At 72.2% G+C, this 23,919-nt stretch overlaps 1 protein-coding gene across 3 annotated transcripts; it reads right to left on the bottom strand.

Annotated features, from left to right (window-relative positions):
• Nucleotides 1-1,609: 1,609 nt before the first annotated feature.
• Nucleotides 1,610-22,493, bottom strand: EBF4 (EBF family member 4). 3 transcript variants are annotated; one of them, XM_075752886.1, is made up of 18 exons: nucleotides 22,177-22,493; nucleotides 21,416-21,531; nucleotides 15,503-15,659; nucleotides 15,201-15,264; nucleotides 15,079-15,134; nucleotides 14,389-14,462; nucleotides 13,487-13,555; nucleotides 9,117-9,198; nucleotides 8,000-8,117; nucleotides 6,730-6,860; nucleotides 6,517-6,643; nucleotides 5,387-5,475; nucleotides 4,962-5,027; nucleotides 4,271-4,448; nucleotides 4,007-4,189; nucleotides 3,538-3,741; nucleotides 3,089-3,164; nucleotides 1,610-2,967 (listed from the first exon to the last, which is right to left on the bottom strand). In XM_075752886.1, the coding sequence occupies exons 1-17, from the start codon at nucleotides 22,435-22,437 to the stop codon at nucleotides 3,094-3,096; spliced, it is 2,046 nt and encodes a 681-aa protein (XP_075609001.1). In that variant the 5' UTR covers nucleotides 22,438-22,493; the 3' UTR covers nucleotides 1,610-2,967; nucleotides 3,089-3,093. The 3 variants fall into 3 exon arrangements, with proteins under 3 accessions (XP_075609001.1, XP_075609000.1, XP_075609002.1); XM_075752885.1 differs by having other exon boundaries at nucleotides 6,730-6,863; nucleotides 22,177-22,492; XM_075752887.1 differs by having other exon boundaries at nucleotides 6,730-6,863; nucleotides 21,416-21,528; nucleotides 22,399-22,452.
• Nucleotides 22,494-23,919: the final 1,426 nt, after the last annotated feature.

Genomic DNA, 23,919 nt, shown 5'->3' with positions numbered 1-23,919 from the left:
GCAGGTCCCGGTGGGGTGGCAGGAGGGATCCCCGGTGCCCCACGGCGAGGGGCCGTGGGGGGGGCACGTTCCCCACCTCTCCAGTTCTCGCCCTGCGCCGCGGCTCCCTCGAGTGCAGCCTGAAGAGCCATCGAGCGTGCGCTCGCCCATGAAGTGCCAATTCCGGCACCAGCTGCGCCGCGGCGCTGGGCCAGGCGCTGGGGGTGGCCGTGCCCGCAGTCCCCGCTCCCTCCGGGGAGAGCCACGGCCCGCAGCCGGTCATGGCCACCCCGAGGGGACGCCTCGGCTCCGGGACGGGGACCCCCACGCGGGCAGGGGGGCTCTGGGACCGGCACACGGCAGCATCGGTGGCGGCTCACGTCCCGTGGAAACGCGGCACATCCCAAGGGGGTCACGGGGACGAGGTGGCCCCAAACACACGCTGCTTGCCCAGAGCGTGCCATGCTCGGTGCCACCACCCTCCTGCGTCCATCGGCTGCCGGACGGCCCCGGCAGGCAGCAGCAGGCAGCGGCTGCCCACCGCAGGCAGGGTTTGCCCGTTCGCCCTCGGCACGGGGCCTCGTGCCGGCGGTGCCGCAGCTACCGCTTGCCCAAGGCTCCCGCTCGGCCTGTGCTGCGCTGGCGCCCGCCGCTGCTGTACGCGCAGGCAGCCTCATTAACCTTTCTTGATTAAGGCAATTATTTCCAGCGCATTATCCTCTAATCTAAACATCGCCGCTGCGCTGCTCGGGGGGGGCTGAGGGCGGGAGTTGACGCCCGCAGTCGGAGGGGCCGGGTGCCGCGGGGATGCCAGCAGGGCAGGGCAGGGCCGGGGGGTGTCCCTGGGACCCCCAGGTGGGGGTCCCCTCCCTGCCCCGCCTTGTCCAGACCCACAGGCAGAGCCCCCCTGCAAAGGGCTGGGATGAAGGGGGGGGGACCAGGGAGGGTCCTTGAGGTGACCACGGCTCATGGGACCCCCCGCCCCAGGCCCCGCCATGGGGCAGCCCCCTGTGTCCCCTGGGGCCAGAGGAGCCCCCCGGGTGGGGCTGGGGGCTCGGGGGGCTGTGGCGCTCCCCCTCCTGGCGGTGTGGCTGGGTCCTGCATCGTCGCGGGGGGTGTCCCATCCCCGCAGGAGGGACCCCCGGCTGAGGGAGTTGGGGGGAGCTGGGTGGGCCGCGGGTGCACCCCAGGAGCTGCTGCCTGCTCATGGGTGTTGGGGGGTGCCCGAGGGGCTGTGGGCTGGGGGGACATGACCCCATGTCCCCGTGGGGGCGGGGGGCAGCCGCCCGGGGGTCCCACAGGTCCGGCGTGGGAGGGAGCACTGCGCCCGCCTTTCCGGGACTCCGGCAGTGGGAACGGGCTGGGGGGGCTGAGCCGGGGTGAGCGATTCCAGCTGGGGTGGGTGGGCTGAGACCCTGAGCCGCTCAGGGTGGGGGGGGGCAGGACCCCGGGGGGCCGTGGGGTGCAGGGTGGGTGCTGCCAGAACAGTGGGTGCTCGGGGGGCTGTGGGGGAAGCACGCCCATCCCCTTTCCCCGGGACCCCCAGCACTCCTGCGGGGCTGGTGTCCCTGTCCCTGGGGGGGTCCCCGTGCGCCGCCCCCTCCCCGCTCACAGACCCCGCAGCCAGTGCCCTTCCGCAAGGCCTTTTATTTCCACGTCAGAAAGCCCCCCCGCTCCGAGGGACCCCGGCACAGCCGTCCTGCGCCACCCCCACAAGGGGACCGGGACCCCCGTGGGGACCCCCTGTCCCTGAGGGAGGGCGGGGGGCTGCCCCCGGCCCCGGGACCCCCCGGTCACCCCAGGCAGGGGCTGGGGACGTCGGCTGAAGAGCCAGCGCTGAGCGAGGGGCGACAGGGGCTGCACGGGGGGGGACACACACGCGCTGACACTGAGCAGGGCACGGTGGCGGCACCATTGCTGTGGCACATGGCGGCACGAGACACGGTGGGGGGACACGGGGCACCCCCACGGGTGGGATGTGGGGGTGGGGGGAGTGGGGTGGAGGCTTTTCCCTTTTTCTTTATTTACAAAATTCCCGTCGGCTCCCCCCCGGCCGGGAGGGCAGGGACAACCCCGGCAGGAGGAGGCAGCACCGGGACCGGGGGTCTCCCGCCCGCCCTGCCAGAGCCCCGGCCACCGGGCTCGCCTGCTGCTAAAAATAATAATAATATTAATATTAATAATAATAGTGATAATAATGAGAAAAGAGCTGCGGCTGTGTCCTGGGGCAGCCAGCCCCGGCGGCTGACGGGGCCGGGAACCGTGCCATCCCCACGTGGGGGTTCGGCTCGGTGGGCCGGGGCAGCCGGACCCCCCGTCCGGACGGCGCCGAGGTCCCGATCCTGCGCGGGGGCGCGGGGCGCAGGCAGAGATCCAGCCTCGGCCGTCCGGGAGCTGCGGGTGGGCAGCTCCAGATGTGGAGCTGCACATCTGGGGAGAGAGCGCTGGCCACGGCGGTGAGAGAGCCGGGAAGTGTGTGGGGGAACGGGGTCCCACCGGAGCATCCCTCCCGCCCCCGAGCATCCTCCTGCCCCGGAATGTCCCCCGCCCTGCCCTGGAGCACCCACCGTCCCTTCCGCCTCCCCTCGAGCATCCTGCCTGCGGCTTCCACCGCTGCCACCCCGCACCCCCGCGGGTCTCTCGGTGTCTTTCTGAGGCTAAACCCAGAGCGTTTGGGTCACTCCCGGGGGATCCCCCCAAGGCCCCTCTCTGGCACCGGGAGGGGCTGCCCACCGAGCCGTGCCGAGCCGTGCCGATGCTGGCCTGGGCCAGGGTCACCCCCCTGCGAGGGGGCCGGGCTGGGGTGGCTGCAGGGCAGCGGGGTGGGGGGTCCCGCAGCCCTGCGCGCCCCGATCCCCAGGGGAGCCCCCGGGAGCGGGTCAGAGGGGCCGGCACTGCTGGGCTGCGAGGCCGCGCTCAGTCCCGCTCCGTGTCACGGCTCCGGCGCCGTCCTGGCTCACGTGGGCGGCACGAGGCGGCCGGGCACGGCTGCAAGGGAAGGCGAGGGGTGGGTGCGCCGGGGCGGGGGGTCCCTGCCCCCCTTAGCCCCGCTCCCCTGCCCGTCCCAGCGGGATGGGGGGTTCTGGGGCCGGCACATCCCCGGACCTACTGTGCTTAGGAATAGGCCAGTCCCTGGAGCGGCCGCGCGGGCGTGTGGAACTTGTCCGAGTCCTCGAAAGCCGGGTCTGGGTGGCGGGAGGGAGGGAGGGAAAGAGAGGGTGAGCCAAGGCGGGGGGCAGCGGTGGGCACGGGGGGGGGACAGGGACATGGCATGGCGCACCCATCCCTGCAGCGCAGCCCCAGCCATGCCCCGGGTGTGGGGAGGAGGCGTGCAGTCAGGCAGCAGTGCAGGCAGGAGAGTGCAGGCAGCCTGCAGGAAGGGATCCGCGAGGCTGCAGGCAAGCGCCCTTCTTGGGCAGGGTGCAGGCAGCAGGGTGGGCACGGTGCCGCCACGACCCCCCTCCATGGGGCGAGAGGGATCCGGGGGTGGGCCGGGGTGGGCAGGGAGCCGCGGGCAGCGCGGGCAGGTGAGGGCAGCCCTGCCTGCACTGGGCTCACCTTGCAGGCTGCTGCCGCTGGTGCTGGCGCAGGCGGGCGGCGGGGAGGTCTGCGGCCGTACCACGGGGGCGAAGGCGCTTTTCTGCTTCACCGCCGAGATCATGTTGACGGGGGAGAAGGAGAAGACCCCGGTGGGGGTGGAGGCGTTGGTGCCCGACGGGAGGGTGATGGAGGAGGCGCCGAGCGGGGGGCTGGCGGGCATGACTGCGGGGAGAGACCCACTCAGGCCGGGCAGAGCTGGGGACGGGGCATCCCTCCCCGTGCGGGATGCCGGCACGCCCCGGTGACACCGCGTGCGACCCAGCTGGCAAGAGCCAGGGCTGGGGCCGGGGCTAGCTCAGGTCACGGTGGTCCTGCTCCCTCTCGCCCTTGCAGCCAGCTTTGGGGACACCCCGGGGCTGGTACATGATTTTGGGGACACCCCGGGGCTGGTGCACGGCTTTGGGGACACCCCGGGGCGCCGACTCACTGGCGTAGGGGGAGTTGGCGGTGGAGCCGTTGAGGAAGCTAGGGGAACCGGGCACCCCCAGGCCAGCCATGGTGCCGCCGCCGTAGCCGTTGATGCCGGTGGTGCCGCTGTAGCTGCTCTGCTGCGGCGTGGAGCTGGGCACGTAGCCCCGCGGCGAGACGCTGCCGGTGTTTCTGGAGTAGCCTGTGGGCAAGAGGGGCCGGGGGTGGCACCGGGCAGGCAGGGACCCCCCCCTCCCGCTGCCCGGCACGGCCCCCGGCCCACCTTGCTCGGCGCCCTGCGGCGAGTCGCCGATGTTGACGGCCAGCTGGCTGCCGAAGGAGTTCACCCCCATCATGCCGGCGGGGCCGTGGGTGCCGGCCAGCGAGGAGAGCTGGCCGGGGTTGCGGGGGACGCTGTACAGCGCCTCGGCGATGTCTGCCGCTCGCTTCAGGATGATGTCCTGGGCGGGGGGGGGACACATGGGGACGGCGTCACCCCGCGGCACGTGGAGCCTGGAGTGACCCCACGGCTGTGCTGGGCGGCGATGGGACGGGGCGGCTGAGACCGCCCCGGCTCGTGTCACCTCCCAGGACCCCGCAGCCCCGAGCGTCCCCGGGGCGCAGGATGGGCCGTGCTGGGCAGCGATGGGGCGGGGGGGCCGGGACCCCCCAGCTCGTGCTGCCGGCCGGAAAGGACGTGGGAACAAAGGCGGCTTTGGAGGCGCCAGCCCCGCGGCCGGACCAGCGGCTCTCCCTTCCGCTGCAGGTGGGGGGCTCGGGGGGCCGCGCAGCGCTGACTCAGCACCCGAGGAATCCTGATGCGAAGCAGATGTGGGGCCGGGAGCCCGGGGCCGGCTCCTGCGTCCCCGCTCCAGCGCGGCGGGCTCAGGGTGCGCACCCCGCCGGGGGGGCAGGGCGGGGGGCCGGAGGGTGGGATGAGCCGGGGGGGGCCCGGGGGGCCGGGGCCGTGGTACCTGGTTGCTGTGCGGCATCCCGTAGAGAGCCTCCACCAGGTCGGCCGCCCGCTTCAGCAGGACCTCCTGGGCAGGGAGCGGGACAGGGCTCAGGGGGGCAACCCCCCCCCCAGCCCCATCTGCATACGGGGACGTGCAGGCACCCTGCCCCGGCCCCCCACCGGTGACACGTCCCCACGCCGGCACGTCCCCAGCCGCTGTGCGATGCCCACGGTCCCAGCCCAGCACCCCACAACGGACCCGTGGGGCTGGGACCCGGCGGGGGCCCGTCACACCACCCCCCCATGGCCCTCTGCTCCTTGGGCCTCTGGCGAGGTGGTGCCCAGCACCCGTGGGTGATGGCGTGTCCCCGCCTGCGCCCGCGGGTGTCACCGGGCACGGCAGAACACGGCACAGCATCCGAACCACGGGCCGGGGGTCCCTACCTTGGGCAGGCGCTCGGGGTCCCCGGGGTGCCGGGGGATGACCTTCTGCAGCCGCTGGAACCCGTAGTCGATGGTGGGCTCGTTCAGCGCTGCGAGGGAGAGAGAGGGGCTCAGCGGCTGCTGCGTGCGGGGCCCCCCGGCCCCCCCTGCCCCAGCCCCAGGGGGAAACTGAGGCACGGACCGTGCGGGTTGAGCCAGGGCATAACGGGGGAGCAAACCCCGCCTCTCGCAGGGACACCCCAGCTGTCCCCCCCCGTCCCCCACCCGCGGCAACAGCCCCCGCGCCCCTTCCTCACCCACCCCCCCGTCCGGCAGTCACAGCCCCCAGCCCCGCTGGGGGGTCCCCGGGGGACAGGACGGTGCCAGAGGGAGGCAGGAGCCGGGGCGACGGCACGGAGCTGGTGTGAGGAGACTGCGCGTGCAACACGCCACGGCACACGGCACGTGGCCACCACGGTGGGACCGATCCTCCGCTGCAACTGCACGCTGCCCTGCTCACACCCTGCGGGTGCATCATCCCCTACCCACGCCCCACGTGTGCACGCTGCCTGCTCACACCGCACACATGTGCACGCTGCCCTGCTCACACCGCACACATGTGCACGCTGCCCTGCTCACACCGCACACGTGTGCACGCTGCCTGCTCACACCGCACACGTGTGCACGCTGCCTGCTCACACCGCACACGTGTGCACACTGCCCTGCTCACACCGCACACGTGTGCACGCTGCCCTGCTCACACTGCACAGGCGTGCAGGGCCCCATTCACACCACTCACGCGTGCACGCTGCCCTCCTCACACCGCACACACGTGCAGGGCCCCACTCACACCGCACACGCGTGCACGCTGCCCTGCTCACACCGCACACGCGTGCAGGGCCCCTGGACTTGCCGCCCGGGGGTTTCAGTCGTGGTTTGCCATACCCCCCCACCCTCCCCCCAACCCCGTCCCCGCCAGCAGGTCCCCCCAGTCACAGCCCCTCGCCCCCTGGCCCTGACCCTGCCGCAGAGCTGCCGGGGCTGGGGGGTCCCTGGCCAGGGCTGTGCCCAGGGGCTGGCAGCGGCACAGAGACCCCTGGGTGCCATCCCGGGGGTCTGCGCCCCCTTTCCCGGGGGTCTGCGCCCCTCACCGGTGTAGACGAAGCGTCCCGGGGCGCCCTTGCAAAACTGCTTGGACTTGTAGGACAGCGTCACCTCCACCACGCCGGGGATGTGCCGCGGGGGGGTCTGCACCCGGATGGCGTGAGGCGTGATGAGCTGCGGGGCGAGATGGGGCTCAGCCCGTGGCCGGCGGGGGGGGGCTTTGCTGGCCCCCCCGCACCCCCCCCCCAGCGGCCCCCTACCTCGCTCCACACCAGCATGGTGCCGAAGACGACCTGCAGCCCGTCGAAGAAGTTGTCCCCGATGACGATGACGGTGGCACCTCCGGTGGTCCAGCCCTCGCTGGGGCTGATGGCTTTGATGCAGGGGGTGGCTGCTTCGGGCGGGAGGGGAGAGACAGGGCAGCAGTGAGTGTGGGGGCGCGCGGGGCGGGAGCGGGGGGCGCCGGGGTCGGGGCCGGGGGCGCGAGGCTGGGGGAGAGAAGGCAGAGAGGGAGAGCAGAGGCAGAGAGTGAGAACCAGGCAGCGGCGAGGGGCAGGGGACAGACACGGGCGGCCACGGACGCACGGACACGGACAGACAGCGGGCGGGAGCAGGGGATGGGGGGCACGGGGGGACCCAGGCCGTGGGGGGCGGATGGGGACAGCGGGGGAGAGCGCGTGCAGGGGACGGACAGACGGACAGAGAGCAAACAGGTCAGACGGGGCACGTGAGCATCGGACAGAGGGACACAGACAGACGGGGCGGATGGATGGACGGACAGCGGTGGAGCACCCAGGAGGGCAGCACAGCCTGCTCGCGCGGGACAGACGGCGGGGCGAGGGGACAGACGGAAAACGCGGGTACACGGCGGGCGGATGGGGAGGCCACGTGCGTGTGCTGGGCGGACGGACAGACGTACAAGGCATAAATACGGGGCTGGGTGCCCCCCTCTGGGGTGCCCGGGGTGCCCGGCAGGGAGGTGCCGGGGCCGGGGGAGCTGCAGCCCCCGAGCGGTGCGGGGCAGAGCTGGGCGCAGGCACGTCCCCCTCGGGGTTCCGCCATGGGGACACGGTCACTGGGGCTGCCCTGGCGCCATGGGGTACGCACGGCCGTGGGGCCAACTCTGGCACCGTGGGGTACGCACGGCCGTGGGGCTGCCCCGGCACCGTGGGGTACACACGGCCGTGGGGCCAACTCTGGCACCATGGGGTATGCACGGCCATGGGGCTGCCCTGGCGCCGTGGGGTACGCACGGCTGTGGGGCTGCCCTGGCGCCGTGGGGTACGCACGGCCGTGGGGCCAGCTCTGGCGCCGTGGGGTACGCACGGCCGTGGGGCCAGCTCTGGCACAGCCGGGGCAGGGGATGCCGCGGTAGGAGCATCACCCACTAGCACAGAGGTGCGTCTGTGCCTCCGCACAGCCGTGCAAGTGTGCCGGGGCACGGCACACGCGTGTGCATGGGCATGTGTGCCTGGGCCCGAGCTCTGTGTGTGTGTGCACGGGCACGCCGGGCGCCCGGCAGGGACTCACCTTCGGAGGGGTCGAGGCGCCGTGCCCGCCGCCCGTGCTTGGAGTTGTTGTGGACGAACATGTTGTCGGACACGGCCAGGACGTGGCCGTCCACGTTCACCGTCGTCGACACGACCACCTGCGGGACAGCCGGCTCAGGGCCACCGTCCCCCCGCGCCCCACGGCCACGCCGCTGCCCGGCCCCGGGGCTGGCATGCCCTTCCCCACGGGACCCCGCAGAGGCCCGTCCCCCCCGCGGTGGGTGCATCACCCCACAGTGGGGTCCCCACCCCCCTGCTCGTCTCTAACGTCCCCCCGAGCATCCCAGGACTGTCACGGGTGTCCTCCAGACCCTGCGTGCCTCGGTGGTGACATGCGTGTGCAAATCTGCACCTGTGTGGCCGTGCACGTGTGCGCGGATGTGCCCGTGCCAAGGGGTGTGCGCGCGCATGTGCACGTCCATGTGAGTGCAGGACCACTTACGCGTGCGCGTGCAAAACCTACGTGTCCTCACACGCGTGTGCCACCGTAGCCACGCAGCACGCAGCGCCACAGGACCCCGGCACCGGCCCTGGCACTGCCCCGGTATCACCACCAGCCCCGTCACCGTGTCACCGGCCAGGGGGACCCCGGACCCCCAGGGGACACCCCAGCCCATCCCCTGCACCCCCCTGCACCCCGCTCTCCCCCCCCCTCCGGCATGGACTTGGCTGCTCTCCCGGAGCTGCTTGGCGCTATGCAAATTGGATAGGTCGTTAATCATGTAAAAATGTCACAATTATCATATCTTTACGAGAGGCCCTAATGAAGGCGCCCGTGCTGGGTGGGGGACGGGCTGGACCCCCCCCCCCCGCCCCCCCAATACACTTCTGCTCCGCTCCCGAACCTCCAGCTGCTGCGGGGAGAGCGGGGCTGCGGGCAGGGGACACGTGCGGGGGCCAGGGGAGCTGGGGGGGGGGGCTGCGGAGGGGAATTGGGGATTTGCAAAGGGGTTGAGGGGAATTAGGGACTCGATTCCCCGAATGGGGAATCGAGTCCCTAATTCCCCTCAACCCCTTTGGGAAAAATCTATGAGGTCTCCAACCCATCCCCTCCTTCAGCCCCCCGGTGTACAGAGCAGGATTATCCCCACACTTACCTGGAAGCGCCGCATATCCCGGGGGTTCCCCGCGTTCTTCAGGCAGTTTTGGTTGCATTTGAGGAAAAACTTGAGGAAAAACCTGGGATGGAAGGGAAAAAAAAAAAAAACACACACAAAAAAAACCCCCAATGGTTGATGCTCCGGCGCTGGGTGAGCGTCCCCGCTGTTCTGGTGTCCCCAAACGGACCCTGCACATCTGGAGATGCTCGTGCTCACACGTGTGCACAGCCAAAACCACACACACACATACACACGGGTGCACTTGCACGCTGCCGTGCGCACGGGTGCACCGAGAGGCTGCAGGGACCCCAAAATGTCCCGTGGGACCCCCCCCGGCTGTGCGGGGTGCTGCCTCTCCCTGCCCACGGGGGTTTGGCAGCGTCCCCGGTGGAAGGGTGAGCTGCTCCCGCCGCGTCCCGGGCGGATGAAATATTCAGGCTGTTTGTCCGTGGCCCCGTGTAATCAGCCTCGGCCCCTCAATAATTAATGGGCAGCGGCAGCAGAAGCGCTCACGCAAGAGGCAGGGCTGGGACGGGAGGAGAACACGCGGGGACGGCAGCGCACACGCGTGGGGATGGCGGCGCACACGCCTGGGGGCACGGATCCACGCCTGGGGGCACGGCCAGACGTGGTCCCCAGGACCCCCACCCAGGGTGTCTGTGTGTGTGTGTGGGGGGGTGTCCCCCTGCGCACACCTGGGTGCACGCCGGGACTCCCACCCCGTGCGCTTTTGGGCACCGAGGTGAGAGAGCCGAGCCCCCGTCCCCAGCCGTGGGCCAGCGCGGGGTGCACGGCCAAAGACACGCACGGTCACGGGCACCCTGCGTGGCCGCACACGGGCACACGGGCACGGTCACCCTGCACACACTTGTGGCGTGCGCGCGTGCGCGCGCACACACAGACTTGCTCTGCACCATGCCCTGCACCGTGCCCGGCCGTCACGTGCCAGCTCTCTTTGCCGTGGCAGCTCACCGCGCTGCGCCAGCTCACCGCACCGGGCCCGGGGACTGCACCGCGCCACGTCGCTGCTGTGCCAGGTCACCGCGGCACGGTGAGTCCCCAGCTGTGCCAGGTCACCGCACCACGCCAGGCTACCGCACCGTGCCAGCTCACCACGCTGCCCCAGCTCGCCGTGCAATGTGTGGCCACCGTGCCGTGCCAGGTCACTGAGCCGTGCCAGACCACCGCGATCCTCCGTGCCATCCTGTCCCCACCGCACCGTGCCACCCTGCCCCATCCCGTCTCGGCAGCCTGGCCCAGCACCTCGTCGGAGCATTTGACCCTGGCACCTCGCCCTGACATCCCGGTCCAGCACCCAGCCCCAGCCCCCAGCCCCCAGCCCCCAGCCCCAGGGCTTCAGCAGGGCAGGGGAGGGGACGCAGGGGACGGGGACGGGGCGAGGGGGGGGACACACACGCTGGTGCCCAGTGGGAAGGTTCCCACGGCCCCGTTGGCTGCTGGTGGAGGCTGGAGGGGAGGACGGGACCCCCGGGGCTGACAGGGCACCCGGGGCCACGGGCACCCCTGGGACCCCCTTGGATGCAGGCGCAGGGATGGGGCAGTGGGTGCAGCCCCCAACCCCCCTCCAGCCCCGACCCTGGGGACACGGGGGGCACAGCCGGGGGGCACACGGCCCCTGGGGCCATTGGGACACCCCCCCCCCAGGGGACTCTGGGCACCCTGCGGGACCCCTGAGCAGAGAGGGCACCCCCAGACCGTGCACCCCCAGGGGACCCTGCCCTCGGCCAGTGCCGGAGCACACGGAGAGGGGCTCCCGCACCGGTGCTGCCGGGACGCTGCCCACGGGGGGACGGTTTTCCCGGGCAAGGGCCGGAAGAGGGGGACCCCCCCCGTGTCCCCCCATCACCCGCCGCCTGGCAGGAGGTAATCAGGGGAAGGAAGGAGCTGGAAAACGGCAGGAAAACACCCCCACCCCCCCCCGCCAAGAGATTGACAGGGACGGCGAGGGGTTGGGGGGGACCCCCGACACCCCCCAGCCCCCCGGCCCCGGCTCTGCGCTGCTGGGGGGGGATAATCCTGAACCCCAGGTCGGCCTCGTCCCCCCCGAGCGGCAGCCGCGCATATGGGCCCGGGAGTTAAAAATACAGGCGCTGTGCATGCATTAGCATCCCTAATGCACAGCGCTCCCCATTTAATATGCAAATTCCCGGCGCTGCTGCCGAACACCTTCTGTTCCGAGCGCATAAATTTGAATTTGCAATTAGAATAATCTTGTATAATTAATGAAAAGCGTCAATTTTAGCTCCTAAGTAATTTGATTAACATGTTGATAGGGCACTTATCTGGCTCTCTAAACCAGTGGGGCTGGGCGTCGGGCTGGGGAGCGGGGCTGGGGGGGCCGGGGGCAGCGGGCGGCGGGCTGGGGACCCGCCTGGCCCCGGGTGACCCCCGAGGGCCCTGGGGACGGAGGAGGACGCGGGGGCACGGGGGAAGCCCCCAGCTGCCCTGGGCGCAGAGAGGGACAGGGACCGGGGTGCCGCAGCCGGGGATGTCCCCTCCTTGGGGCACAGGCCCGAGGGGTCCCTGGGGACAGGGAGGCTGGGGTGGCCTCGGGGGACACTTGCCCTGGGAGGGGACCAGCCCCCACCCCGCAGGCACCCGGGACACCCCCCCCCCCCGCGCACCCCAAAAGCACCAGCGCGGGGTGCAGCACCCAGGACACCCGTGGGACGAGGCGGCTGAGGGGCCGGGGGGGCACGGGCACGCCGACACCGGGAGGTTCATCTTGGCTGGGCCGCGGCGGCTGCATCCCGCAGCCCTGCTGGGAGTCCCGGGGCCACGGTCCCCACAGCTGGCCGGGGGGGCGGGGGGCAGCACAGCTGGCCGGGGGGGCGGGGGGCAGCACAGCTGGCCAGGGGTGGCGGGGCCCGGGGACCCCAGGGCTCGGGGACCTGCCGCAGCGGGGCCGGTGTCACGGCGGGGGAACCGGGGACGGGGTGCGGGAGCGGGGGCTGTGCCGTCCCTCGTCCCCGGGGACCCGTGCACCCTCCAGCGCCCCGGGGACTTGGCTCACAGGGACCCCCCAGGACCGAGGGACCCAACTTGAGGAGAGGAGGGGGCCCAGCACCGGCCGGCCCCCGTCCTCCCCACCACGTCCCCAGTGCCGAGGTGACTGAGCCCTGCAGAGCCGGCCGCGGCCCCTAAGCCCCCAGCGCCCCGAAGAGCCTGGGCTTCGCTCGGCGTCACCAGGGACGTGCCACCGCGCCAGGAGATGCAGGAGGGCTCCTGCACGGGGACCCCTGGCGAGGACGGAGCGACGGGGACACGGCACGCCGGGTGGAGGGGCAGAAGGACAGTCAGACGTGTGGGGTCTGGGGATGCTGCGGGGTGGAGGAACAGCCCACGGGCTGGTGAGGGGCTGGAGGAGGGAGGGAGAGGAGAGAGGAGGGAGGAAGGAAAGGACAGGTGAGGGGACGGGTGAGGGGCGTGGATGGACGGACGGACGGATGGAGGGATGGAGGGAGGGAGGGAGGGATGGATGGATGGAGGGATGGAGGGATGGATGGAGGGATGGAGGGATGGATGGAGGGATGGATGGAGGGATGGAGGGATGGAGGGAGGGATGGAGGGATGGAGGGGTGGATGGAGGGGTGGAGGAGAATGGTGGATGGATGGAGGGATGGATGGAGGAGAATGGTGGATGGATGGAAGGAGGTGGCTGGAGGGAAGGATGGGTGGATGGAGGGAGGTGAGGTGTGTGCTGTTCAGGGAGGGACAGGGCTGCAGACAGACAGACGGACACACGTCCCAGTGCCGGGAGGACAGGGTTTCTGTGCACACACCACTGAGCGCTGCCTGCACTGGGTTGGGCTTTCTGCTTCCACTCTGCCCTGGCCTGGTGGCCCCGGCCGGGCAGGGAGGACGGATGCATCCCTCGCCACGGGACATGTGCCTGGCCCGTGCCGTGGGCACACGCTTGGGGACACCGCGCAGCACCGGGGCGTCCCTGCGGCACGTGGCCCCGGCGCGGGAGCAGGGCTGCCACGCGTTCCCCGTCGGTCGCTGAAGTGGCTGGATGCCGCCTGTATTATTTATTTGTTTGATGCGCGTCGGAAGTGCTGCGCTGACGGCAAACGGCGCTTTCCCCATCTGTCACAGCTGGCTGTCACCGCAGCCCGGCACGGGGCCAGCAGCCACCGCAGCGTGCCGGACCGGGGAGCACCGCGCGCCCTCCCGGCCCCCAAACTCTGCTCCCCCAGCTCGTTAACGCTAACGAGGCAGCGCTTGCACCCGGTCCCCAGCCTGGGGACTCCCCGCGCCGGCTCCCTGGGGGACCTCCCGCCGCTGCCCCCCTCCCTCAGCCCCAGCGATGCGCAGGGGGGGCCCGCGCCCGGGACCCCCGGTACCTGTCGATGATGACGGGGTCGGAGGGGGTCTCGTTGCGGTTCCCGCAGCTCTTCTTGTCGCAGCAGCGGCTGGGCATGGCCGGGGAGAGGAGCCGGCGTCAGGGGAGCGGGGGGGGGGGCCGGGGCCAGCCCCACACCCCCAACCCCCAGGGGAGAACCCGCCTGACCCCACTGCCCACCCGTGCGCCCCCCCATCGCCCAGCCCTGTGCTGCGGAGTGGGGGGGGGTCCTGCCCCACGGCGGGATGGGGTGGGGGGCTGAGGGGACAGGCGGGTGCCCCACAAGGGCCCAGGGGGCTGGGCTGGGGGGGCACCCCAAGACAGGGACATTGGTTGTGTGATGCCAGGGCACGGGGGGGGCTGTGGCAGAGAGGGCACCCCTGGGGTACCCCCCTTACCCACCCCATGCCGCCACCCCACACCACGGGGCTGGGCTCCAGTTTGGGGCTCTCTGGGGCTCGGGGTGCACCCCAGCCCTGGGAAACGCTCAGTGAGACAAGGGGGGGGAGATCTGAACTGGGGGTGTCCCGGCCCCGCACCCCCAGGGGCCCCACGCCACCCCCGGGACACGCGGCAGGGCTGGCCTCGTGCCGCTGGCGCCCAAGGAACAGGGCAGCGCCGGCCCCGGGGAGCAGAGCGGGGAGGGGGACCCCGGCCCTGGCATCGTTAGCGTGGCTCCCAGAGATCAATTAGCCGCGCTGGCACGGAGCGCTAATTTGCACAAACACCGCGCGCGAGGGTGGTAAACAAGAGCGGCACTAATGGGGCACGGGGGACCCCGCGCCGGCGGCAGGCAGCTGGGGCAGCAGCACCCCGTCCCACCCTGCATCCCACGTGCCGCCGGACCCCCACGGGACCTCTGCCGGGAGCCCCCCCCGGGACCCCCCCCGGACCCCCACCCACCTGCACATGATCTCGTGGGTGAGGAGGACGCGGCACATCTCGGGGTTCTTGTCCTGCCCCTCGTAGATGATGGCCTGGGGGGGCAGAGAGCACCCAGGGGTGCCACCGCGGGGGGGGCCGCCGCCCCCCGGCACCCTGCCCGCCCCCGCTCCAGCCCGGCCCCAGCCCGCGGACCCTCCCGGGGGGGAGCAGCGGGTGGGAGAGGGGCCGGGCAGGGAGCGCTCGCGGGTGGGCGTGCGGCCGTGCACACCTCTGAGGAGTCGCGCGGGTGCACGTGTACATCCACACGCGTGTTTGCCCATGCACGTGTGCGTGCACGGCTGCGTGTGCACAGCTGTACGTGCCCGTGCTGCTGCGGGCGTCCGTGCGCGCCTGCCTTCGTGCCGGTGCACAGGTGTGTGTTCGTGCACGTGGGGGTGTGTGCAAGTGCAGACGTGCCCACTCTACACACCTGGGCGTGCGCGTACAGCTGCGCGGCGTTGCACACCCGCATGTGCGTGCACTTAGAGATGTGCCTGCCTCGCGCACACGTGTACGGACGTGCCTGCTCTGCACAGCCGCATGCACACGCACAGACGCGCCTGCCCGGCACCCCCACGCGTGCACACGCGTGTGCAGATGGCCCTGGGGACTCGGTGGCCGACGGAGTCGGGGGCTGCGGTGCCGGGGGTGCCGGCCCCACGGCGTTACCTGCTTGGACATGGAGTCGATGAGGCGGACGTAGAGGTCCTGCTCGGTCCGAAGCCCTGCGGCGAGAGGAGAGGGCTCAGCCCTGCCCGCGCCCCCCGGCCCCCCGGCCCCGCCGTACCCACCGTTGCTGTACAGCAGCTGGAGCCGGTAGTGGATCCCGTTGTTGGTTTTCTCGCCATTCTGCTCCTGGGGGGGGGGGGAGGACAGGGGACATCACGGTCCCCTCTCGGCGCAGCCCTCCGCCACCCCCAGCCTGGCCCAGGGCTGCGGAGCCGCTCCAGCAGCGCCTCACGTGCGCAATGAGTTTGGGAGAGGTCTCAGCCCTCGCAGCACAGGCTCCCGCGCCCCTCCGAGAGCTGGGGGGGGGGAATGGCTGGGCAGAGTGACCCCATCCCGCCCCCAACCCCGGCCCCGGGGGGCTCACCCGCTCCTTCTCCACGAAGTCGATGAAGGAGGTGCGCTCGATCTCCACGGGCTGGCCCTGCCGGTCGTACATGGCCAGGACGAAGTGGAAGAAGTTGGATTTCCGCAGGTTGGAGGGGGGCTGCTTCTCAAAGTGGGCTCGAGCCAGGCCCACCCCGCTGCCGGCAGAAAGGAGGGGAGGTGGTGAGCACGGGGTGGCTGCCGGGACCCCCAGCACCCCCTCCCCAGGGCCACCCCATCCCCAGGGGAAGGAGTCAGTGGGAGCTGCCGAACACCCGCGTGGCACAGCAGCGTCCCAGGGGACACGCGGCAGCTCTGGGGCAGCATCACCGGCCCCCCATGGGGGGGCACCGGGGACAGGAGGGGATGGCACCGAGCCCCCCGCACCCCAGCCCAGCCCCAGGACATCCCGCTGCCGGCCCGCAGAGGCACCTCTGGCCTCGCCTGTGGCACCAGCTGCTCCGAGGGCCACCGCTGCTGTCCCTGCGCCGACACCCGTGGTGACAGGACGGTCACGCCGCAGGGGTGGTGGCAGCACCGTCCCCAGGGATGATGGCTCCAGCACCGGCTGGGTACACACAAGTGGCACCTTGCCCCCAGCCCGGCGCGTGGTCCCCGTGGTCCCTGTGGTCCCTGTGGTCCCCGTGGTCTCTGTGGTCCCCATGGTCCCTGTGGTCCCCGTGGTCTCTGTGGTCCCCATGGTCCCCGTGGTCCCCGTGGTCCCCGCGGTCCCCGTGGTCCCCGTCCCTGCCCGCTGTCACCCCCGGTGCTGCAGGAGCCAGCATGGCGGCAGCGTGGGGGGCCGCGGGAGCCGGACCAGCCCCCAGCGCGGCAGCCGGCGAGGCGAGGGGGCCAAGATAAACAGGCCGATGTAAAAAGTTCCCCCCTTTCGTGATTAAAAACACATCGGGCGAGGAGTGGCGGGGGGGGGGTTTGGCTCCTCCTGTACCGACCTCGGGGGGGGGTTAAACTGCCGGAGCCAGTTCCCACGCTGCGCTGGGGACAGCCCCTGCACCCCGTGGGCACCCCACGGACCTTGCAGACCTCCCCCCGGTGTGGGGCAGGACCCCACGGACCTTCCAGCACCCCCCAGCATGGAGCAGGACCCTGCAGCCCCCCAGATCCCGCCATGGCCTGCAGACCCCACTGGTGTGGGGCAGCCAGGGCCCGGGCAGGGCTCAGCACCGGGGTGCAAACAAGGGGGACACACACACACACACACAGACACAAATGCACAGGGACAGACCCCGCTGCGGGTCCCCGCCTGCCCCAGCACCCCCGGCCCTGCTCCCAGGCGCCCACCTGGGGACACGGTTTGGGGGTGCTGGGCTAGGTGTGACCCCCCCCCACTGCCAGCCCGAGGGGGTGCCTGCTGCAGGGCTCCCTCCACCACCGCCCCCAGCCACGGAGGGACACAACTGTCACCCCATGGTGGCCTGGGAACGGCACGGGGGGTGTCACACCCAGCCCCCTGCCCGCAGCACCCTGCTGGCGGGGGGGGAATCGAGGAGAGGAGCCCCGGGGTGCAGGGACACAGTGACGGGTGAGGAGAAGGACCCCCAGCACCCTGACCCCCGGAGGGGTGGCCGGGGACACGGCACACGGGTGGGGGCCAGGCTGAGGGCACCCCTCCGTCTGCAGCCGGAGGGTGGGGTGTGTGCCCGAGCCCTGCCCCCGCAGACCCCCCCCAGTCCCACGCGACCCCCTGCTTACACCCCGCTGCCGTGGGGGGCCTTGGCTCCCACCCCGCTCCCCCACGGCCGCTCCCGCTGCCTGCACTGCCCAGGGCAGACCCCTGTGCCGGGGGCATCGCCGGCTGCACGGGGACATGGGGACATGGGGACATGGGGACAGGGGGACAGGGGGACAGGGGGATGGGGGACAGGGGGACAGGGGGATGGGGGACACGGGAACAGGGGGACAGGGGGACAGGGGGGCACAGGGACATGGGGGACACGGGAACAGGGGGACAGGGGGACAGGGGGACACGGGGACAGGGGCACATGGGGGACAGGGGGACAGGGGGACACGGGGATATGGGGACAAGGGGACATGGGGACAGGGGACATGGGGGCAGGGGGACACAGGGGACATGGGGACAGGGGGACAGGGGGACAGGGGGACAGGGGGACATGGGGATGGGGGACACGGGAACAGGGGGACAGGGGGACATGGGGACAGGGGACACAGGGACATGGGGACATGGGGACATGGGGACAGGGGACATGGGGACAGGGGACATGGGGACACAGGGACATGGGGACACGGGGACACGGGGACACTTCCCAGGATCTCACACAAGCCACAGCCACCAGCATCTCCTCCAAGCAAGAGAAGAAAACAGGGTTCAGCCCCTTCACCATCGACCTGCCCCTGTGGCTGGTGCCAGCAGCACCCAGGAGCCCGGGCAGAGCCAGCGCAGGGTGGGGAGAGGCCCCCAGGGCCCCCCCTCCCCTTAATGCTGCTCCTTGGGCTTTAACTGCCCCCAGCATCACCCTCGGCCCCAGCCCCAACCCCAGCCGTGGGCACCAGCCAAGGCCAAGTGCACAGCCCAGACCCCGAAAACCTTGGGGACACTTCTCCGTGATGGAGGAAAAACCTCGTTAAGCTGATCACCCAGGAACCAAAATGTCCCCAGTCAGCAAATCCCAGGGCATGTGCCTGGCACGCTCGCCTGGCACACGGGCACCTGTGTGCGCGGCCAACACGCGTGTCTAGGCACACGTGTGCAAACATGTGTGCGCTCGTGTCCCTGGGCACTGCTGACGGCCGTGTCCCAGCACACCCCGTGGGTGTCCCTTGTGCCCCACCACTGCTCCAAACAGTGCCAACGCGTTTGCTCTCAGGGCCCATCCCCGTGGCATCTGGCCCTGTGCCATGGGGCGCTGACCCCACCGGGCCCCCACAGGCTCACCGGGCCCCCATCCTGGTGTCCCCAGCCGGCACGCCACGCAGCTCCCCAAGGGACGGGGACCCCCGGTGCCCCAGGGACCCAGATGTCCCCTGGGGACCCCCCTGTCCCCCCCCGCTGAAGCGCGGCCACGGGGCTCCCAGCTGACGGGGAGGGCGGCTGCAGCGAGCCAGTGCCTGCCGGCCCCCCCATTCTCCTCTGCCCCCCCAAAAGCTTCGGCCCTAAAGTGCTGGGGGGGGGGGCGGGTGATGGAGCCGCCAGCCCAGCCGGGTAATGGCTGCATCTCCGCTCCCAGCGCTGCCGAGACCCCGGCGCTCCGAGAGCCGAGCCCGGCTGCCATTAATTATTAAAGGCAATCAGAGCATTTCCTAGCAGAGGAGCCCTGCGAACGTCTCTTACAGTAAAGCAGCATCTTCCCTTGGCGGAGGCACCCAGGGCACCGCACAATTACGCAGCCACGGCTCCCCGGGCGGCTCCGCCAAACGGGGGGAGAGGGGGGAGCGCCGGACCCCACCCGGGAAGCCGAGACCCCGTGTGGGCTCAGCCCACGGCCCCCAGCCCCTCCGCCCTCCCCACGCCTGGGGCAGCCCCTCCGCAGCCGTGGGTGCGGGCTGGCATCACTCGGGGAGCCTGCGGTGGCCACGGGGTCCCACGGGGCGGGGGGGGGTGTCTTTGCGGGTGCTGGTGTTTGCAGGGTGGTGGTGTGAGCCCCCCAGCTGGGGGTCTGAGAGGGGCGCGGGACACGGGGCAGAGGCAGGCTGGTCTGGGGGTGACGAGCACCCCACGAGCATGTCCACACGCGTGTCACTGCCTGCAGCGTGGCACGCACCGGCTCCCACGGTGGGCCGGGGAGGAGAGGGGGCCTGGGGGGCACCGCAGGCTGCCCGGCACCCGGCTCGGTGGGGACAGGGGGTCTGCGAGCCCCATCCTCACACACGGGGCGCGTGGCACGCAGGACCCCATCGGCACACGGAGACACGCGGGCAGCCACGTCCCTGCAGAGCCGCTGCGGGGGTCCCAGCCCTGTGCGTGTCCCCCCCGTCCCCCCGCGCTGGGGCCGGATCTCAGCCCTTTTTCTCGCAGCCCTGCTCCGGGGCACGGGGAAGTTTCTGGGTGCGCAGCGGCAAGGTCAGCTCCTTCCTGCACCCCAGCTCGGACACCGCAGCCCCCCCACCCTGGCGCTGCCCCCACCCCCAGCTCCTGGGCCAGCCCACCGTGGCCGGGGGGGGTCGCAGCTCCCTGCGGCCAGGTGGGACCCTCGGCCCGGCCGCTCTCCGGGGGCTCCAGGCTGGGCCGCGGCGGTGGCTGTTCCCCCCGGCGGTGGCTGCGCTGGGACGGGGTTGGGGTGGCTTTGCCGGGGTTGGGGGGGGACCGCTGCAGTTTTGAAGCATCCCAGACTATCTGCAACTGCAGCGGCTTTGGGGGAGGCCCTGGGGAGCCCCCAGGGCTTCAGCTGTGGGATGCAGCCTCTGGCGCAGTAACGGACCCGGTAGAGAGCTGGCAGCGGGGCCGACGCCGTGGCTGGGGACCCCAGGCTCGGGGATGGTGCACACAACCGGAACGTCTCGCCCACGGAGTGGGTCGGTGCTGGAAGTGCCGGGGATGTCCTGCTCCACCGGGGCCCCACGCAGAGGGGAGACACCCCCCAGACCCCCAAACCCGCTGTCCCTGGCCGGGCAGAGGGCGTGGGGCACCCCAGGGAGGCAGCACCCAGGCTGGCCTGGGTCCCCTCGCCCCTCCAGGCTGTGGGGCATCTCCTGTCCCCCCTGGACAAAGCCACAGTGCGCTCCAAGCACAGCACCCCTTACCGACCCCCCCAAACCCCACAGCACATGGCGGGGGCAGCAGGAGCTGGGGGGTGGGGGCGAAGGTGTCCCCCAGCTGCAGCCGGGACCCCTCTGGGCACAGGGTGGAGAGAGAGCAGGGGGTCAGGGTGCACAGAGCCCCCGGGGAGGGCAGGGGAGGGGGTGCACGGAGCCCTGAGCCCCCCGGGGAGGGCAGGGGATGGGGACAGGACACACGGAGTCCCCCGAGGAAGGGGACAGGGCCAGCCGGGTACAGGCGAGCACCGGGCTGTGGCGCAGCGAGCCCAGGGGTGCAGGCTGCCTGAGCCGTTGCAGCGGTCGCTCGCCCCAGCCGATGCCACCAGCCCTGCCCGGGAGACGGGGATGGCACCGCTGCCAGCCCTGCCCTCGCCCTCGGACGCTTTTCCCAGCAGAGCCGGGGCTCAGGGTGCGGGTCCCGGCCCCGCTGGACACACAGCACGGCACAAGCTGGCAGGTCTGGCAACGGCTTTTGCCCCGCTTGCCAGCACCCATGGACCCTTCCAACACGGGGCAACAGGCCTGGCATGCACGGGGTGCCAGGGGGGTCAGGGTGCCCCAGGTACCCGGGGGTGCTGAAGTCCATGGGGGCCCCCGGGACACCCAAGGTACACAGGGGTAGGGGTTACCGGGAGGCCCAAGGAGCCCAGGGCATGTGGGGCACTCGGGGTGCCTGAAGTACCGAGGGGACGAGGCACTGGGATGCCCAAGGAGTCCAGGCTGCCCGGGGATCCTGGGGTGCTGAGGCTGTGGGGTGCCCAGGGTGCCCGGGACGGGGAGGGTGCCTGGGATACCTGCGATACTTGGGATGCCCACAGCACTCGGGATGCCCGTTGGAGCCTGTGGTGCCAGGGATGCCCGTGGTGCCCAGGATGCCCGTGGTGCCCGGGATGCCTGCGGTGCCCGGGATGCCCATGGTACCAGGAGTGTCCGTGGTACCAGGGATGCCCGTGGTGCCCGGGATGCCCATGGTACCAGGAGTGTCCGTGGTACCAGGGATGCCCGTGGTGCCCGGGATGCCTGCGGTGCTCAGGACGCCCGTGGTGCCCGGGATGCCCACAGCACCTGGGATGCCCGCAGTGCTCGAGGTGCTTGCAGAGCCGGGGATGCTCATGGTGACTGGCATGCCCACAGCACCTGGGATGCTCACGGAGCCCGGGATGCCCGCGGAGCCCCTTACCTCTGCGCTGCCGTGCTGGCGTCCAGGATGCCGGTGCCCTGCAGCCAGCGGACGGAGGGCAGCCCGGCGGTCAGCGGCTCTTCCTTCATGGGCAGCCCCCCCCGGGGCAGCGCCTCCTGCACGGAGAACATGGCAGGGGCTCGGCGGCCGCCCCCAACTTTCCTGCCCCGGGCCCGGCAGCGGAGCTCAGAGCCGGGCAGGTGCCGGGGGCCGCCGTCCGGGCCGCCGGGGAAGCGGCATCTGCGGCGGGTGGCCGGGTAGGAGCGGGGGGAGGCTCGGGGGGAGGCTCGGGGGCGGCGGGAGGCGGAGGCAGGCGGAGGCAGGGCCGGAGAAGTTGGAGACGGAGGCGACCAGCAGCCAAGTGCGGGGACCGGGAGGGGAGGGGCGGGGGGCGGCGGGGGGGGGGGGAGGCAGGGGAGGAGTGGAGGGAGGGAGGGAGGGAGGGAGGGATGGAGGAAGGCTTCGAGGAGCGGAGGGAGGGATGGAGGGAGGGATGGGGAAAGCAGAGGAGGAGTGGAGGGAGGGAGGGAGGAAGGCTTAGAGGAGCGGAGGAGGGATGGGGAAGGCAAAGGAGGACTGGAGGGAGGGCCGGAGGGAGGCTGCGAGGACTGGAGGGAGGGATGGAGGAAGGCTGAGAGGAGGAGTGGAGGGACGGAGGGGGGAGGAGGCCGGAGAGGGGCGCGGGAGGGGGCAGGCGCGGCCCGGGATGGGGCGGGGGCGAGCGGCGGCGGCGGGGAAGGGAGGGGGGGGGGGCTCGTTACCGGGCGGGCGGCGGCGGCGGGCGCGGCGCGGGGAGGCGGCGGCGGCGGCGGCGGCGGCGGCAGCGGCAGCGGCAGCAGCAGCAGGAGCGGGCGGGAGGGGGGCCCGGGGGGCGGCGGGGGCCCGGGGGGGCCCGAGGGTCCGGGGGGGCCGCCTCCCCGCCGCCGCCCCGCGCCCCGGCCCCGCCGCCCCGCCGCGGCCACCAGCACCATCAGCACCAGCACCCGCCGCCGCGGCCCCGCCGCCCCGCCGGCCCGGGCCATGCCGCCGCCGCCTCCCCGGGGAGGCAGGGCCGGAGCCGCCGGGGGAGGCGGGGGCCGCGGCCGGGCAGGCTGACATCATTCCGGGGAGGAGCGGTCCCTCCCCGCGCCGGCGGAGGGGCTCCGCGGCCAGCGCCGCACCGGCCGCGCCGGGGGGGGGAAGACGGCGGCGGCGGGGACCGGGCACCCCGGACCGGGGGCGGCCCGGAGGGGATGGACCGGGAGCCCCGGCGCTCCCTGGGGCGGCCGCGGCGCCTCCCGCCCCGACCGCCCCCCCCCCCGGGATAGCCCGGAGGAGACCCCGCTGCGTCCCCTGAGACACCCCGGGGAGATCCCAAACAGGCCCCGGGGGGACCCCGAAAGGCTCCGCAGAGGGACCCCACTGCGGGCACCGAGGCGCCCCGGAGGGACCCAAGCGGGCCCCGGGGATACCCCGGAGTGACCCCGCAGCCCCCCCCGCATCACGAGGTGCCTCGGAGGGACCCAAGACGAGCTCTGGAGACGAGCCAGCGTGACCCCCCCGCATCCCCCCGACAGCAGCGTGACCCCTCCGCATCCCCCCGACACCCCAGGGCATCCCCCGCAGGGACCTCCCGCAGGCCCCTCATCCCCTCCCCGCTGTGCAGCAGGCAGGGTGCAGGCAGGGTACAGGCAGGGGAGGGGGTGCCAGCCCTGCACAGCTGCCTCCAGTCCCTGGGCTGGGGGCCAGGGGGCAGCGGGCAGCACCCAAAGGGGGCAGGGACCCCAGGGGCAGCGAGGAGACGCTTGTCCCAGTCCCTCCTGGGGTGTCCCCAGCACCCAGTGGGTGGGCAGGGAGCCCTGGGGGGGGGGTGCCCGTTGCCCAGGGGACCCTCGCCCACAGGGAAAGGCCCCGAAGGAGTCGGGGCTTTGCTTGATCCTCCGCCGGGGAGCCGGCGCTGCCAGCCGGGGGGAGGCGAGGGGGGTCCTGGGGGAGCAGAGGCCTCCAGCAGCTGAAGGGGCTGCGAATCCCGAGTGGCTCCGGCTCTCCCTTGCTGCAGGAGGGGATGCCGACCCACCCCTGCGGGCAGAGCCGGTCAGCGTGGCACACCGGGACCCCCCAGGCAGCCCCTCGCTGCGGGCAGCGTCTCTCGCACGCCGCCCTCTCGCTCGCACGCCGTGGGGCTCTGCAGCGCATCCCCGACGCCGGTCTGGGCTGTGCCCGCTTCCCTCCGGCCACGCGGCCCCGGGGCTGCCGCAGCACGTGCACGGGGCTCTGCAGAGAGCGTCTGCGCTTCCGTGCCCCCGTCCATCCCAGCGTCCGTCCTCCCGTGGCCCCGTCCATCCTGGTGTCCATCCATCCATGCCCCCCCATCCTGCCCAGATACCCCAGGGATGGGCACCACCAAAGGGACCCCAGATCCCGCTGCGGGCAGAGCGGGGGGCGGTGGGGAACCTGCTCCCTGTGCCCCCCCATCTCCCACTTCCAGGCAGTGCTGGGCTGAGCGGTGCCAGGGGACGCGGGTC

The sequence above is a fragment of the Balearica regulorum genome, chromosome 4, assembly GCF_011004875.1.
Source record: "Balearica regulorum gibbericeps isolate bBalReg1 chromosome 4, bBalReg1.pri, whole genome shotgun sequence".
Taxonomy (NCBI): Eukaryota; Metazoa; Chordata; class Aves; order Gruiformes; family Gruidae; genus Balearica; species Balearica regulorum.
Note: the sequence above shows the minus strand (reverse complement) of the source record. Positions and strands in the feature narration are given on the sequence as shown.

What these genes read in the sequence shown, in the direction of transcription:
- EBF4 (XM_075752885.1), bottom strand. Translation starts at nt 22,437, where the DNA reads ATGGCCCGGGCCGGCGGGGCGGCGGGGCCGCGGCGGCGGGTGCTGGTG. An exon ending in CCGCCGCCGCCGCCCGCCCG is followed by an intron (nt 21,532 to 22,176) that starts GTAACGAGCCCC and finishes TTCTCCGTGCAG; the next exon opens with GAGGCGCTGCCCCGGGGGGG. An exon ending in CCAGCTGCTGTACAGCAACG is followed by an intron (nt 15,135 to 15,200) that starts GTGGGTACGGCG and finishes CTCTCGCCGCAG; the next exon opens with GGCTTCGGACCGAGCAGGAC.